Source organism: Cyanistes caeruleus, chromosome 13, assembly GCF_971803275.1.
Source record: "Cyanistes caeruleus chromosome 13, bCyaCae1.hap1.1, whole genome shotgun sequence".
Classification (NCBI taxonomy): Eukaryota; Metazoa; Chordata; class Aves; order Passeriformes; family Paridae; genus Cyanistes; species Cyanistes caeruleus.
This window is the reverse complement of record NC_141713.1, coordinates 17502619-17516559: the sequence shown is the minus strand read 5'-3', so window position 1 is coordinate 17516559 and position 13941 is coordinate 17502619. Positions and strand designations below refer to the sequence as shown.

At 38.2% G+C, this 13941-nt stretch overlaps 1 protein-coding gene across 2 annotated transcripts in view; it reads left to right on the top strand.

Annotated features, from left to right (window-relative positions):
- The window catches only part of SCAPER (S-phase cyclin A associated protein in the ER), a 133171-nt gene that overhangs the window by 84979 nt on the left and 34251 nt on the right, over positions 1 to 13941 (top strand). For both annotated transcript variants that reach the window (XM_086849343.1, XM_023934234.2), the window contains exons 25-26: positions 5357 to 5480; positions 11280 to 11509. In XM_086849343.1, the coding sequence (XP_086705469.1) occupies positions 5357 to 5480; positions 11280 to 11509 (354 nt within the window). The remainder of the gene's footprint in view (positions 1 to 5356; positions 5481 to 11279; positions 11510 to 13941) is intronic.

Sequence of the window (13941 nt, the reverse complement as noted above, 5' to 3'; positions counted from 1 at the left end):
GTTGGGAAGTTATCCATCAGCTTGCACGTAATTTGACACGGGATCCTGCTCTCTGAAGCAAACAGCTCTTGCAGGGTTGGTCTGTGAGAGTCTGACTGCTTGAGTCAGGCTTAGAGAGTCTGGAGTCTGCTGGAAATGGCCCAAGGAACTTGGTGTTGCTGCACGAGGGGCAGAGCCTCCTCTATTGGTATTTCTGTGGTCTTTTTGGTGGAGAAGAATGTTCTGTGCAGAATCTGCACCTCAACTATTGAGAGCAAGCAGTACTTCCAGAGGCTGGGACTTTCTATGAGCAGTTTGAACCAGGCACAAACCATATTCATGGGTATTATGGCCTCACTGAAAGGATTTAAGACATTTTTCACATACAGAATGTTTGAGGGAGGTTCAAAACCAAGGGCAATTATAGAATATGTTTAATTCTTTAAATGAGAATTCAGATAACATTTCTCACTTAATGTTGAAACAAGTTTGAAGTGACTTATCTTTCTTTTGTGCACATGTCATTTACATTCTGATTTCTTGAGCGTTGAATCTGGCGAAGCAGCAGTTTTCTCTGTTTAAAGACAAAGCAAAGCCCTGTGGAGAGAAGTCAAATGAAGACCTTTCATCAATTGCCCTCCAATCTTTCTCCAGCCAAATAGCTTTGCCTAAAGGACACTACTGTACTTCAGATTGTTTGTGGGTTCTTGAAACGTTTAACCATTTGCACTCGTCTTAAATTGGGAATTTGTCTGTTGCTTTGTGATGAGGATAAGCTATTTACAAGTAGGTGAGGAGATTACATGGGCTATTATCTACATCTCTCTTTCCCCAAAATCCTGGCTGTGTGGTGCAGCTCAGAACTTTAATCCCATGTCTACAAGATAAAGCTTTATTATCAGAAGATTTAACAATATGCCTGTTGTTTTGTACCACTGTCCAGTCCGGTAGTCAGAGCAGCAGGATGGGAAATGCTGTGAGGAAGACGTGACATTTATGAGACAGATGATACATTTGGTGTTGGGGCAATTTTTCTCTCCTTCAAATAAATCGCTGGAAAAAGGAAAGAGAAAGCAGTGGGTTATGATAAGTTTTATTTTTGGTGTTAACATAAAAATTAATGTACAGCCGTATTATTTCTCAAAGCAGCATTTTGTAGTTTTCCAGGATTTGTCCACTTCTCCATAAAACAAGAAAAAACACAGTCAGCAGAATTTGTAAAGGTTTTAGAGCCCTATGATATTCTTCTTACACTTCTACAGAAAAGCAAAAGGGAGCTGCCCAGCAAAACGATTTAATGCCTTCAGATGAAGAGCAGGAGATGAGTCTCATCCCTTGGGCTGCCTTGCAATGTGCAGCTCATTTACCATGACATGTTAGTAACAAACCTGCTAACAAATGAGGCTTGTAGGGTTTGTTTAATTAACATTTGAGAAATACTCTGACTTCCTTGAGTGACAAGTATTTTAGAAGAGAAATTGGCAGTAGTTGTGTAAGGAGCAAAGTTGGACTTTTGCTACGAGTTTAGGTGGCATTGAAGTCAAATTTAATGTATCTTCTATTTTCATACAGTTTCTTGCATCATTTATATAAGCAAATATTATCAGGATAAAAAAGCTCAAACCATAATTACATACATAAAAAGAAGAAATTAGTGCCCCTATAATATTTTGGATAGCATTGATACAAATGACATTTTTCACTAAGAACTATTTTGAACTAAGAGGTGTTTTTATAACTTGTTCTCTGTAGTTTTTACTTGGGTTTAGGAGCATACACTTCTTAAGCTGCAGGTTTGTTGTTCGTGCAGTTTTATTGTTATTTCAGTCTATATTCTTACCTTGATGGTTCCTTACCCATTCCACTCTACAGCTGCTCTGTGCACCATTTTTTGGTAATATTTCACCTCCCAGTTCTTTGCAACTCAGCAGGTAATTTCCAATACTGATCCCTTTCCCCATCAGAGTGCTGCATAATATTCAAACTGGTTAAATTGAGCAGTTTTCTACTGAATTAACACATCCTAAATTTGATAATGTTTAGTTTTGTATTATTGCACTGCCAAATTGAGCTCTTAGGGTTATTCATTGTTAATCAAAGCACATTCTTCTGTAATGTCAGAAGTTGTAAAAACAGGGAAAAGCTTTACACTTGAAACAGGTGAATTGTTATAAGATGATGATGCCCTGGTTTTTGTACGGCAAAAGTTGAGTTCTTGCCTCTGTATCCTGGTGCACTGTCATGGATTAGTTTTCCATGATTGCATACTGTTAATGCCTCAATATTTTTAGTAAAAGTTAAAGTTTGTCAACTTGTTTATATCAGGCAAATTGAGGAAATGAAGATGATATAATATTAAAAAAAAAATCATGTGCAGACATATAAACTGTTGAGATCTAACTTGATTAAAATGAATCCTCCTCTCCTCCATCTTCATACTCATATAAAATAAACATACCATACAGATGTATTTTTGTCCAGTTTAAAGACAGATTGCTTTTTTGGCTCCAAGCTTGTGTACCGTAAGGAGGTTTTTATAATTGGATTTACTCTGGAGGAAAGCCTTGCATCCGAGGGCAGCCTGGCCATGGGATGGAGTGAAGGTGCTGGGGCCAGAGCTGGAAAGCTGATTTGTGGGTGTGATACAAAGTTTACAGCAACATCAGTAATCAATAACCACCTGCTTTGCAGAGCTCAGGCCTTCAGCTGGCTCTGGGGGCTCTGGAGATAACACCTTGGGAATTCAGAGCAGTTATTTTCTTCCAAAAGGAAAGAAAATGGTGGGAAATACATTGGGTTTTCATCTCAGTGAATTTAAGGTGTGGTTAAATAAAGTTAACCACAGTGGCTCTGCTGTTTGCAGCCCTTTGCTTGTCTCCGAGGCCTTGTGCAGAAATGATGACAGTTGACAGCTGTTGTTCTCTTAATAAGATTAAAGTAAAGAAATTAGTTGGGCTGTCTCTAATCTGCCATTTAACACTGCCAACCACCTGGGGACACTTCTGTGCTGACACTCCTGGTGCTGAATTCCAGTCAGGCTGTGGAGCTGAGGCAGAGCTGGGCGCGTGCCGTGATCAGAATGTGTTCAGACGAGCTGCTGTTAGCAAGCTTATGGTATCAATTAAATGAACCCTCTTTATTGTTGTGAAAAATTAATTTGACATCCATTTGCTTCCAGCACCTTTTCAAATGCATTATCAGAGTCTCTGGAAACACCAGTACTCTTTGTGACGTGAGGTTCACTTGGGAAATACAAAAGCATGATGCATTCTTACAGTTGAATTTGGTCTTCATATAAAGTGGGAAGTTTTTGTGTTTTCAAGTGCAAAATAAATGGTCCTCTTAGGAATTAGGAATCCCATATATCAAAAAGCATTTATTGCAGTGATTTAACTAAATCACCTCAGAACTCTGAAATGCTGTCAGAATTAACCTACAGGTTCATATTTGACACTTTGGATGAATTATAATGTTTATATTTAAATAGAATTGATCTTTATTTTAGAATAGCTGATAAAATGACAGAAGCTGATTTAAAGCATCTTCTCAACACAAAATAGAGACTACCAATATAGTTTCCTCTCTCTCTCTCACTCTCTAAACATACCTACACAAGGGAATAATCTTCATGAAAGGTAGAAGGAGATGCCTAATGAAAATATTTTTTTCAGCATTACTGAGAGAAGGGAACTAAATCCTCTTATTTAAGCATTCTGAAGCATTCTGCTTCAATTATTTCTAGGTCTTATCCTTGTAGGGTAAAAATTAGGTGAAATAGATGAAAATTAACCTGCCTTTGGTCAATAAATAATTATTTAATACTGTTTTCACATCATGTAAGCTGCAGATTGAAATTGATTTAATTAGGCAGTAGAGTAAAATTAATTACCAGTACAGTTAAATTAATGTAACTGGTAATAATATGGTGATACTCAGAAAAGGAGGAGAAGTAAAAATTTTCATTCACTTCTTTTCTAAATTTTTCAGCTAAAGAGAAGACAATACAGCCATACAAATGAAAAAAATTTACTCCACTTTTTCTGGCCTCTGAGCATTTCCAGCTTTCCTTTGCTTGAGAAATACAATGTATGTTTGTGAGAGGCTTCCATTTCAGCTCTGGGGAGCCAGGCTAAGTGACCAGATGCCTCAGCAATGAGCCCAGCATCAGTAAAGCCACAGTCCTTATTGTGTAAATAACTTTGTTGTTTCAAAGAGTATTAGAGGTGAAAGATAAAGCATAAAATTCAGCTCCAGAAGTATGCTGAATTAGTCCACAGCTTGTTCTGTTAAATACCAGCTTTGATGATTTTGGTGCAGTAACTTGATGTTTGTTGCAGTCCCACTTTTGTACGACCTTTCAACAATGCTCATAATTTATTTTCTTCTTTGGAGCTTATTTGAACTTAGTCTCATTTTTTTCACATGTTGAGAAAAACTCAACAAAGTAAAAGTTCTTTTTATTTTGGTTTACTTTAGAGAAACATCTGTATTTATTATTGGATGTATTTATGATGCATTTGTGTCGTGTCTGTGTGTGTGTTTGTGAAGTAACAGTGATGGTTTTTGTAGTAAGCAAAGCTCAAGAAACAAACTTTTTGTTTATTCTGAAATGGGGTTCTCTTTGGTAAGATTAATCTTCTCCTGGAGAATGTTCTCTAGGACTGGTCCCAGCTTCCCTGCAAGGCCTGTTTTGAGAAGAACACTTCAATAGGAGCAGATGGAAATCACTGCCCGTGGTGCAGAGAGCAGTGGTGCATGGGCTTGTATTTTGTGGTGTTCCCACTGCAAAGCTGTCCCCTCTGCTCCAGCCACAGGTGCAGTACACAGCTGGAGCTGCACAGCAGCACTGCAGGGAGTGACAAGTGGGTGACAATGTGACTTCTGTGACAGGCTCTTCACCTGCTGGGCTCTGCCAGTTCCTTGGTCATCCCTACTCCTTGTGCTGGAGCACAGGCACTGCTGGCAGCTTCTCTCTAAAGCTGGCCCTGCTGTCCTGGGAATTGCTGTCAAATACTTCACACAGGGCTTGAGGGTCCTGCCGGGAAAGAGTTCAGTGTGTGCTAGCTGTGAGCCACACACAAGGAAATACCCATCCAGGTGATGAAATTGCTGATGTTCTGTATCAGTTTTGGTCAAAGTTTAGAATACAGGAGAGTCTAGTACCCACAGAGTGTGTGGCTTCTGATAAGTATGGCTTTATTGTTTTGAAGTAATTTAATTGATTTCATTTAAGGTATTAGTTCTGTTTGGAATCCCAAGTTGAGGAAAATGAATGTGAATTCCTGCAAAGTTTTTTGATGTGCTGCCATTTATTTGCTTTCAATAAAAGAAACTGAAGAAAGTAAAATTCTAACTTTCTTCCCTTCTGATTTTTTAGGTCACTGTGCAGTACAGTAAATGTTTACAGCCTCACCTGCAGCAACTGTATAGAAAACTGCACCTATATCCTCTTTAGTAATAAGATCACTTTTTTGATGGACCTGTTGATACACCAGTTTACGGTAGGTAAAATAACTTTTTTAATTTGGAAATTTCTGCATGCTTCACAGACATGTTAAAGTATCTAGACTATAAGAACACCAGGAGATAAATAAGAATAAAGCCTTGAAAGAATAAAATTCATTTGTTGTTTGTATTTGGTGTCTGGATCTACTGTACTCTATAGAAAGTGATGTATTTGCTTCTACAAATAAATTCTGCCAAAGCATGTGTACCAGGAGCTCTGTGAGTGGATATTGTTCTATCTTGAGCATTTTCTGAGGTTGTTTTCTTTAACTCACCCTATAGAAATATTTGAAGTATAGTCAACAATGATTTCTCTCTGTGTGTTTGATTCTTAATTGTTTCAGTGTCTGGAATCTTAAGTCAGGTCAATACATTGCCAGAGTCTGATTTGGTGAAGTGCTTAAATAGGACTCTTCAGCAATGAAAGTTTTAATTTTCTAGTTGTTTCATTTAATTTGAAATGTCATTAAATATTTTATTTGAAAACTCATTTTTAATTCATAGTGACCTGCTCATCATAAGATATTTAGTCCTGGTTTTCTACTTATAAATTGTGTGTATGTGTTTTCATGAGCCAAGCAGTTTGTTAATTGAAAAGTTATGTACATACTTTTAATAATTTAAGTGATGCTGTTAGAATCAACAAGCCATAGGACCGTTGATGAGGACTTTAAAAAGATAGTCCGAGTTCTTTGACACAAAGAAAACCCAAATGCAACCTGTGCACTCTGCTGTGAGCAGCTGCCAGCTCATTGTTGCCGGCAGATCTCTCCAAGAGGATTGCAGGTATTATGTTTCAGCGCTCAGTGAAAGGTGTGCTGGGCAGTGCTGGCAGAATTACCCACGGGGAAATCCTCCAGCACCTCACCAGTGACGAGGCTCACTCTGCTGCCAAAGCCCTGTCCTGCTGGCAGGGCAGCGCTGCAGAACGACCTGTCATTTCCTGAAGGAACACAGAGGGGATTTCTTAGGCAGAGCTGGCCACCTAGAGCTCAGAGATACTACAGAAGGAAAATTTACTGCACTTAGAGCTCTTTTCAGTCTGTTGCCAAATACTACCCTTGAATTGCAGCAAAACTGTAATTAAAGCTTAATGTTTCCCATGATCCACAGTGCACTTTTCTTTCCTATACAGAAAGTCTCTTATGTTCTCTTCATGCAGAATTGGCCCTTAAACTGGGGTATCTTCATAGTTCCATGAAGTGCATATTTGAGTACAAAACCCAAGAACAGTGCTGCTTTTCTAACCCTGATTTTTCTCTCTTGAAAATATAATAAATCAGATGAAGTTTGAATTTTCCTTTTTTTACAGAAAAGAAATGTACAAACTGAGAGCAGCTCTGAATACCAAAATAGTAAAATATACCCCCAGAGACTTTTAAATGCCTCCACTTTTCCTGGTTGGATGAGCTGTGTGATGCAGCCTTTGCCCATGTTATGTGTATTTCCACTTTCTGTTGGAAAATAAAGCCCAAAGTAATACCAGGAGTAAGAAATGAGAAAGTATATTTGCAAGGTTTTAACAAATTATTAAACAAGTACACCAATATTTGCTGAATACAGAAACAGTACTGTTTTGAGAAGCATTTCAATATAATCTTGAATACATCCAGTATAAACCCTATTTCCAGCCAGTTTCATGTGGATTTAGTTTTAGTTTGGTTTTTGTGTGTGTGTGTGACATCCAGCCTGTCCAGGTTAATAGTTTGAAGTGTCCTTTTTAGACCTTTCTTTACCTCCTGCTTAAAGGGACTGGTAGGAAACCTTCTGTAGCCTGACTTACCCTGTTACCTTCCTCAGCCTCCTTAGCTCAGGTAATGCCTAAATCAGTGTCTGTTGAGGGCAGCAGGGAATTTCCTGACTTCCACGATTAATGGATCAAACCTTCCCACCTACATTCATATAGGTCTTGTGCTGCAGCTGGAACTTTGTTTATTTACTGCTGTCTCTGCTCTTCTTTGTCTACTGCAGACAGAAGATAGTTGCAGAATAATTGCAGCCTTTCTAGTTGTCTGTTTTGGAAGGTTTCATACCAACAAAACCAAGTAATTAATGGAGCTATAAGCATGGAAGGAACATTTCGTATTTTGGGGGTTTTATTTCCAGTCAAGTGACAGCTATCATGTACTTATCCCAAATATATCTGAGAAGCCATACACCTAAACCATACCTGTCTGTGTCATACAACAGATCACTGTGATTATTTTTTAAGGCAATCTTTCAATGCATAGTATCTGAAAATTCTAAGACATCATTAGTGAATGTGCAATGAACATTAGGTGAAGTAGCCATCAAACAAATGTAGGGATCAAAACCCAGTCATTGGTTACTTTTTTTCTTCTCCAAAATTAAGTGCTTAAATTTGCACCATATTTTAGCTAAGTGGCCTATGAAATTTTACTGGGTTTAAGTTAAACTGGCTATCTAGTCACAGAAAAGTAATTTTTCTCTTCCACTTCTTGCCTGGAATGTGCTGCCATTTACAGCAGTGTACATCCTATTGCAGTTTCTTCACCATCTGTGGTCAGTTTTTTTAATCTTCTGTGCTGCATCAAATAAGGTGGCTCCATGTTAGCACTGCTGATGACAAGAACTGTGAAATCTGCAGCACACCTGTGCTGCTGGGCTCCTCTAGTCCATTTAGGGGTAGGGAATTTAAAATTGAAACCTTCACCTGTATATCAAGTATATCAGTATATCAAGCCCATGGACTTCCTGAGCCACTGTTTCTCTGGTTTGCTACTTACTACAGAGAAAGTCTGATATCCCACTGAGACCTCTGAGATGTACTTTGCAGAACGTTTTTGAAGCAAGCCAAGTGCCTACACATGCAAAAAGCACAAAATCTCTACTGGTAATGGAAGAATGATAAGAAATAATTTACCAAATTAAAAGAAATCTTGTGCTTCTAAAGGTCTGAAGTCTTTCCGTTTAGGTTTACCAACTCAACATTTAAAATACTTCATAGCTGTGGAGGACTGTGCCTTTTATGAAATAAAAATATGAATGAGTTGTCAGTACTGGACCTCTGCATTGCTAACTGGTAATTGTTTGGTGTTTTTTGTTAGCACAGGAGGAGAACTTGCTCTGATCTGCAGAGGTATTTTGGTGTCATGAGTCAGAACAGAGGAGCATTTTCAGCTATATTAAATGTGTGCCTAAGTGCTTTACTGGATTGGGGCCATATTGTGCAGCATCTTACAGGATTAAGCCCAAGATGCTGGGCAGAGCTGAAGAGCTTATGGCAGCTCTGCACAAGCATGGGAACCCCTGCACAGGGGAAATTCTCTAAGGAATAGCAATATAGAAATATCACGTGTATGGAGACTGTACCGAAGCTGAGAGTCGGGTCACCAGAGTGTTCCAGTTCAAGAATCAGCTTAAAAAAAGTAGAAGTCTTGATTAGGCCTGGCAAAGTCAGCCATCAGAAAAGCTAAAATAGCATTGAGATGTTGGATGTGTCAGATATTTGGACAGAAATTACAGTATTTCCTGATTATCCCTTGTGATTTAAAAATGTTTTATACCAATTACTCAACGAATCAGTTTGTGTAATCACACCGGTATATTTGTGTCATATAAACTGTTAAACCTGTTTAACCTCAGGAATGTGGAATGTTGTTAGATTTACCCATCCAAAACCCATGTTCAACACAGTTTTCTCTGAAACACCTTGTGTAATCAACACAAAGATGCTAGAGCTTGAAAGCTTTTATAATGACACTATTAAATCTTAAGATTTCCTACCCCCTTGCTTGATATAATAATCAACAAGCAAGCACCCCAATTAATTTTGCTTCTGCAAGCACACCAATTAATTTTGAACATAAATCTCAACACACTTTCACACTATCCCATTAATTACTTCTTCAGTAAAAAAGCTGATCTGTTGTCACTCATTTGAATTAGTATAAAAGGAATTAAGTTCAAATTTACCCATTTTCTGCCAAGCAGTATTTTCTTCTAGCTCTTGATTGACATAACACTGAGTAAAAAACTCTAGCAATGGGGAACAAAGACATGGACTTGTGCATGCAGAGGAAATGACTTTATTGTAGAACACACTTCTCTTTTATACCTTCAGCTTCCATCAGGCATAACCAAAACTTACCAGAAGGGCACCAGTGGCTGCTTACATGTCCCTTCTCATAAGTGCCCCATAACCCCCAGCCATCCAGAGCCTGCAGCTGTGCCCTCCTACAGGGCTTTCTGGTAAAGGTTTAAAAACTTTAACAATTACAAGTCCATATCCTACAAGAAATCACATTTCTTCTCACTTGATATTAATTAATGCACACACGTTTTCCCAAAAAATTGAACATGAAAAATAAGCTCTGCAATAAATGACTCTAGTAAAGTACCAGATCTATTTATTTTACAAATTACGAAGATCAGTTTCATTTTAAAGCATGAACTTTTATAGGTAAGGACTAGATATTTAAAATATGTATTTCTCCTATGTACATTGAACTGGGCCTTATCCACTCATAGTATTGTTAATTACAGCAAGCCAAAGGCTCTGCTGCAAGGTATTATTAAATCTTTCAAGAAATAGCACATGAAATTTTTTATCTAAGGTGAAAAAAAGCAGTAAGTAGCATTTATTAGCAATTTTTAAAACTTAATCTTCCAAGCACAAAGTTGCCACATTTGATTTACACATTGCAAACCTCAATCCATCTGTTTCAGTGAGCATTAGTATCATTAGGCATGAATTATTTTAATCAACAAAAGTTACCAGAGCAACATAGTATTGTTTTTCCTATTGAACTTGAATAAGCAGCTAAAGACTTCTCACTTGCTCTTTTGGCTCAGCACCAGAAACAGACCATTACAATGAGTTTTAAGTACCAGCACAAGGCTCAGAGCTAATGAATAATAAAGAAATGTGCATGTTGTTGTTTGTCACCAAGTGTTACCAAATCCCTCCTGATACCTATACACGAGGAGGAATGCTTTTCTCTGGCTTCCCTTGTATATACTGAGTGTAGATGATTTTAACCTGGAAGGAAAATGACATTTCAGGCAGTATTGATCCCTAATGCTCGTGTCAACCCTCAGGCCATGGCAGAACAGAGGCTCCACAGAGAGATGTGGGGTTTGGCCCATCAGCATCATCCAGGATGTTCCAGGAGCCCTGACTGCTGTCAGTGTCTGCCTTGAACACTGCAGGACTTCACACACACTCCACTTACTGTTTGATTGTAATAGGGCAGGATTTCAGCTGGATAAATTACCTTGGACTGCAGAAATGGAAAAATTAAATTAATTTTAAAAAAATTATACTTCTCCATGAGGATTTCCTTCCAGGTCCTGCATATAGATTTGTCTTCAGATTTATGTGTTGTGCAGCTCGACTTCACCTTTTTAGGAGTGGGCTCTTGTTAAATGATTTAGAAAATGAGATTGCTCTGAGGTCTGCTCAGAGAGAACTTTAGGTGTTATGCTTCTGACATGATTGACAAATGGGTGACCTCTGATGGACGTGTGCAGTGGTCACTGGTGATGTTTTATGCATAGGAACACAATCATACTAATGACATACTCTGCTGCTATCAGGCTTCCTCGGTTCTCAGGTGCTGCATTCTTTTGACTTGATTTATTCTGGTCCAGCTTGGATTATGTGCTTTACTTTGTCTTGTACCTGAAATGTTTTAATGTCCATCAGCACTGCTAGAATGTTACTTTATTACTACTTTTGGTGTAGGCCTATGCAAATTTGTAAATGTTTCTTTACAAACTTTGCTTGGTTTTACTGAATTCTGGATTGTTTTGTTTCTTTTCTTTTTCCTTAGGTTAGTGTTCCAGATGACCATAATGCTACTGCAGGCAGAAGTGTAAATAAGCAGGTATTTGAAGATTTAACAACAGGACTTCTGAGGGTAACTGCTGTGATTTTCAGATGTCTAATCTCCAGCTTCCCAGATGGAAACAACCACTCTACTGCACTGAAGATATTACAGGAAGTGAAGAGTAAATCGTCACAAGTGGAGGCCTTCAGCAGCAGAGTCCAAGACCTAATCAGGTTTAAAAAAAGATAATGGAGTTTTTCTAAGTATTCTTTATGAGACAGAAAGCAAATTGTGTTGATTTAAGAGAGGAACAAACTGCTTTAACCTTAATGCAGTAGGAGTAGCTTGTGTGGGTAGTGAAGACTATTGAAATAGTATATCCTCAATCAGAAATGTTCTTCAAAAGATTGCAGACAAAGAAGTACAGAAACCCAAGCTTCTTTTATTTTTGGACTTGTTTTTTATGTCCTTTCCATTAATTTTCTCTCCTGATTACCTAGGAGCCAGCTTCTATGTATTTTTCTGTTTTCTATGCCAACCATATGTGCCTGTGGTCTGTTATGTCATACATGCATTCATATAAGCTTGTCATGAAATACACATTTCCTATTATAAAAAAACACCCAGTCATCCCTAGAATCTGATCTTATCATGTAGCTGTATTTTAATAGCTGAACCTAAATATATTAATGTCACACTGTATTAGGAACGGCAAAGCACGACACAGACTCTCTAGCTGGTTGCAAAAGAGAGCAAGTTTTATTATTCCTGATCTTCTTTTATACACAGGTCCCAGCAGGTCTGAGTGGTAAACCTCTCATTGGTCATTAAACCAATGCATCACCATCATTGGACAGTTAGGAACAACAAGGATCCAAACAACACCTGCAAAGGTTGTTTTCCTTCTCCAAGGACTGTTTGGATTCCTCCATATGATTTCTCAGGCCAGAGTGAGAACCTTGTATGACTTAGTGTCACACAGGCTCTGTGCTCCCTGCCTGCTTTCTTGCATTCAGCATCCATATATTAATACATACATAACTAATACATATTTTAAATATATAAATATTATTGAAATATATAATATAAATAATATATATAATTATATATATTTATGATATAAATATTATTAAATATATGAAACTTATACATATCCAACAGTATATTAGACTTGCTAAAAGTATATCATTTCACTGGTAAACTATATAAATAGTTATCAATAAATTATCATATAAATAGTTACCAGTGTGCCTTCAGCCCTCTGAAGAAATTAAATTCTTTATTTGCTGCTGAAAACATGTCACAGTGAGCCTTCAGACGTTTCAGGTATGATGGTGATGGAGACAAAGAGGACATCTGGAGGAGGAAAGCAAAACAAGTAGTTGTCATAGATACCAGTGACCTCTAAAACTTTCATGTTCTCATGTAACTCTCCTTCTCCCCAAACAGGTTTTGATAGAGTGTGAAATTTCAGGATGTTGTATTCTGCCCATTTATGAATGGGAGGGTGGGAGGTCTGTGCTGAACAGACATCTGACACTGACTGGGCCCAGCACAGTCAGACCCTCAAGATAAGGAGAGACATGAGAATCCCAGCAGGTCCCTCACCTGAGGCACTTTAGGGGATCTGGTTATAAATGGGGAATGAAAGGCATGATGACAAGGTAATGGTGCAATTAGGAAAAAAAAAGAGAGAGGGCATTTTAAACCAGTCAAAACCAGACAAATTCTGTCATTAATGAGAATCTTTCACCTCCAGGTCATTGTATCGTATGTCATGGGGAGCTGATTAAGTGAGAGTTTTAGGAAGATGGGGGAAGAAAGAGGAACACTGAATTTTTTTTTTTCTATTTGGGACTATTAGATCCGATGCATAAACACTAATTATCTATGTGCTGTCTGGGTATCAAAAGAGTAGCCAGGTTATTTCAACTGCTCCTGTGGGTAAAAAGAGATGGAGGCAATAGATTAGAGAGCTTTCACATTCCACTTGTCTGTGTGCTCAATTCCTCAAGGAAAGGAGTGCTCCATGCATCTTCCTGTCGTCTCCGGATGCCAGTGAAGAATAGTCCCAGCAGACTGAAAGCTCTCATCCATTTCCTCTCTGCCAGAAGGGCAGCTTCTTTGTGCCCAGGCATGGGTGGAAAAGAGGGGGACAGTGGACACAGTTTGCAGGTGTCATGCTGTAAAGATGGTGCTAGGGAAGAGAATGTTGATGAAGAAAGTTGTGCCTTTTTGTGAGCTACCATCTATCAGTATTAGCTCTATTTTATTTAGTTCTTTCACTCCTCTCCTATTTCTCGGAGCTGTTTCCAGCACTCAGCATTTCTCTGTGACTATGATGTATCTAACACCCAGCTATGTTCCTGGAATTATTCCACTAATGCAGGAGAACTTGTTTATCACCTGTGTGATCAGGTGGATTGCTTAGATCAAAATCTGCAAGAAACTTAATGCTAGTAACCTTTCATGTTGCTAAATAGAACAAATTTACCTGCACAGTGAGCGTGCAATTAATAACATTTGTGCATCTTTAAGTGTTTTTAACTGCTGTACTTCAGAAGGTTTAAAAATCTTCCATGCTGCAGTTTGACTTCTTGCTTTATATCCAGTGTATTTTTATTCTTAATTCCTTTGCTTCTTCCAAAAGCTTTATGTCAGTAAG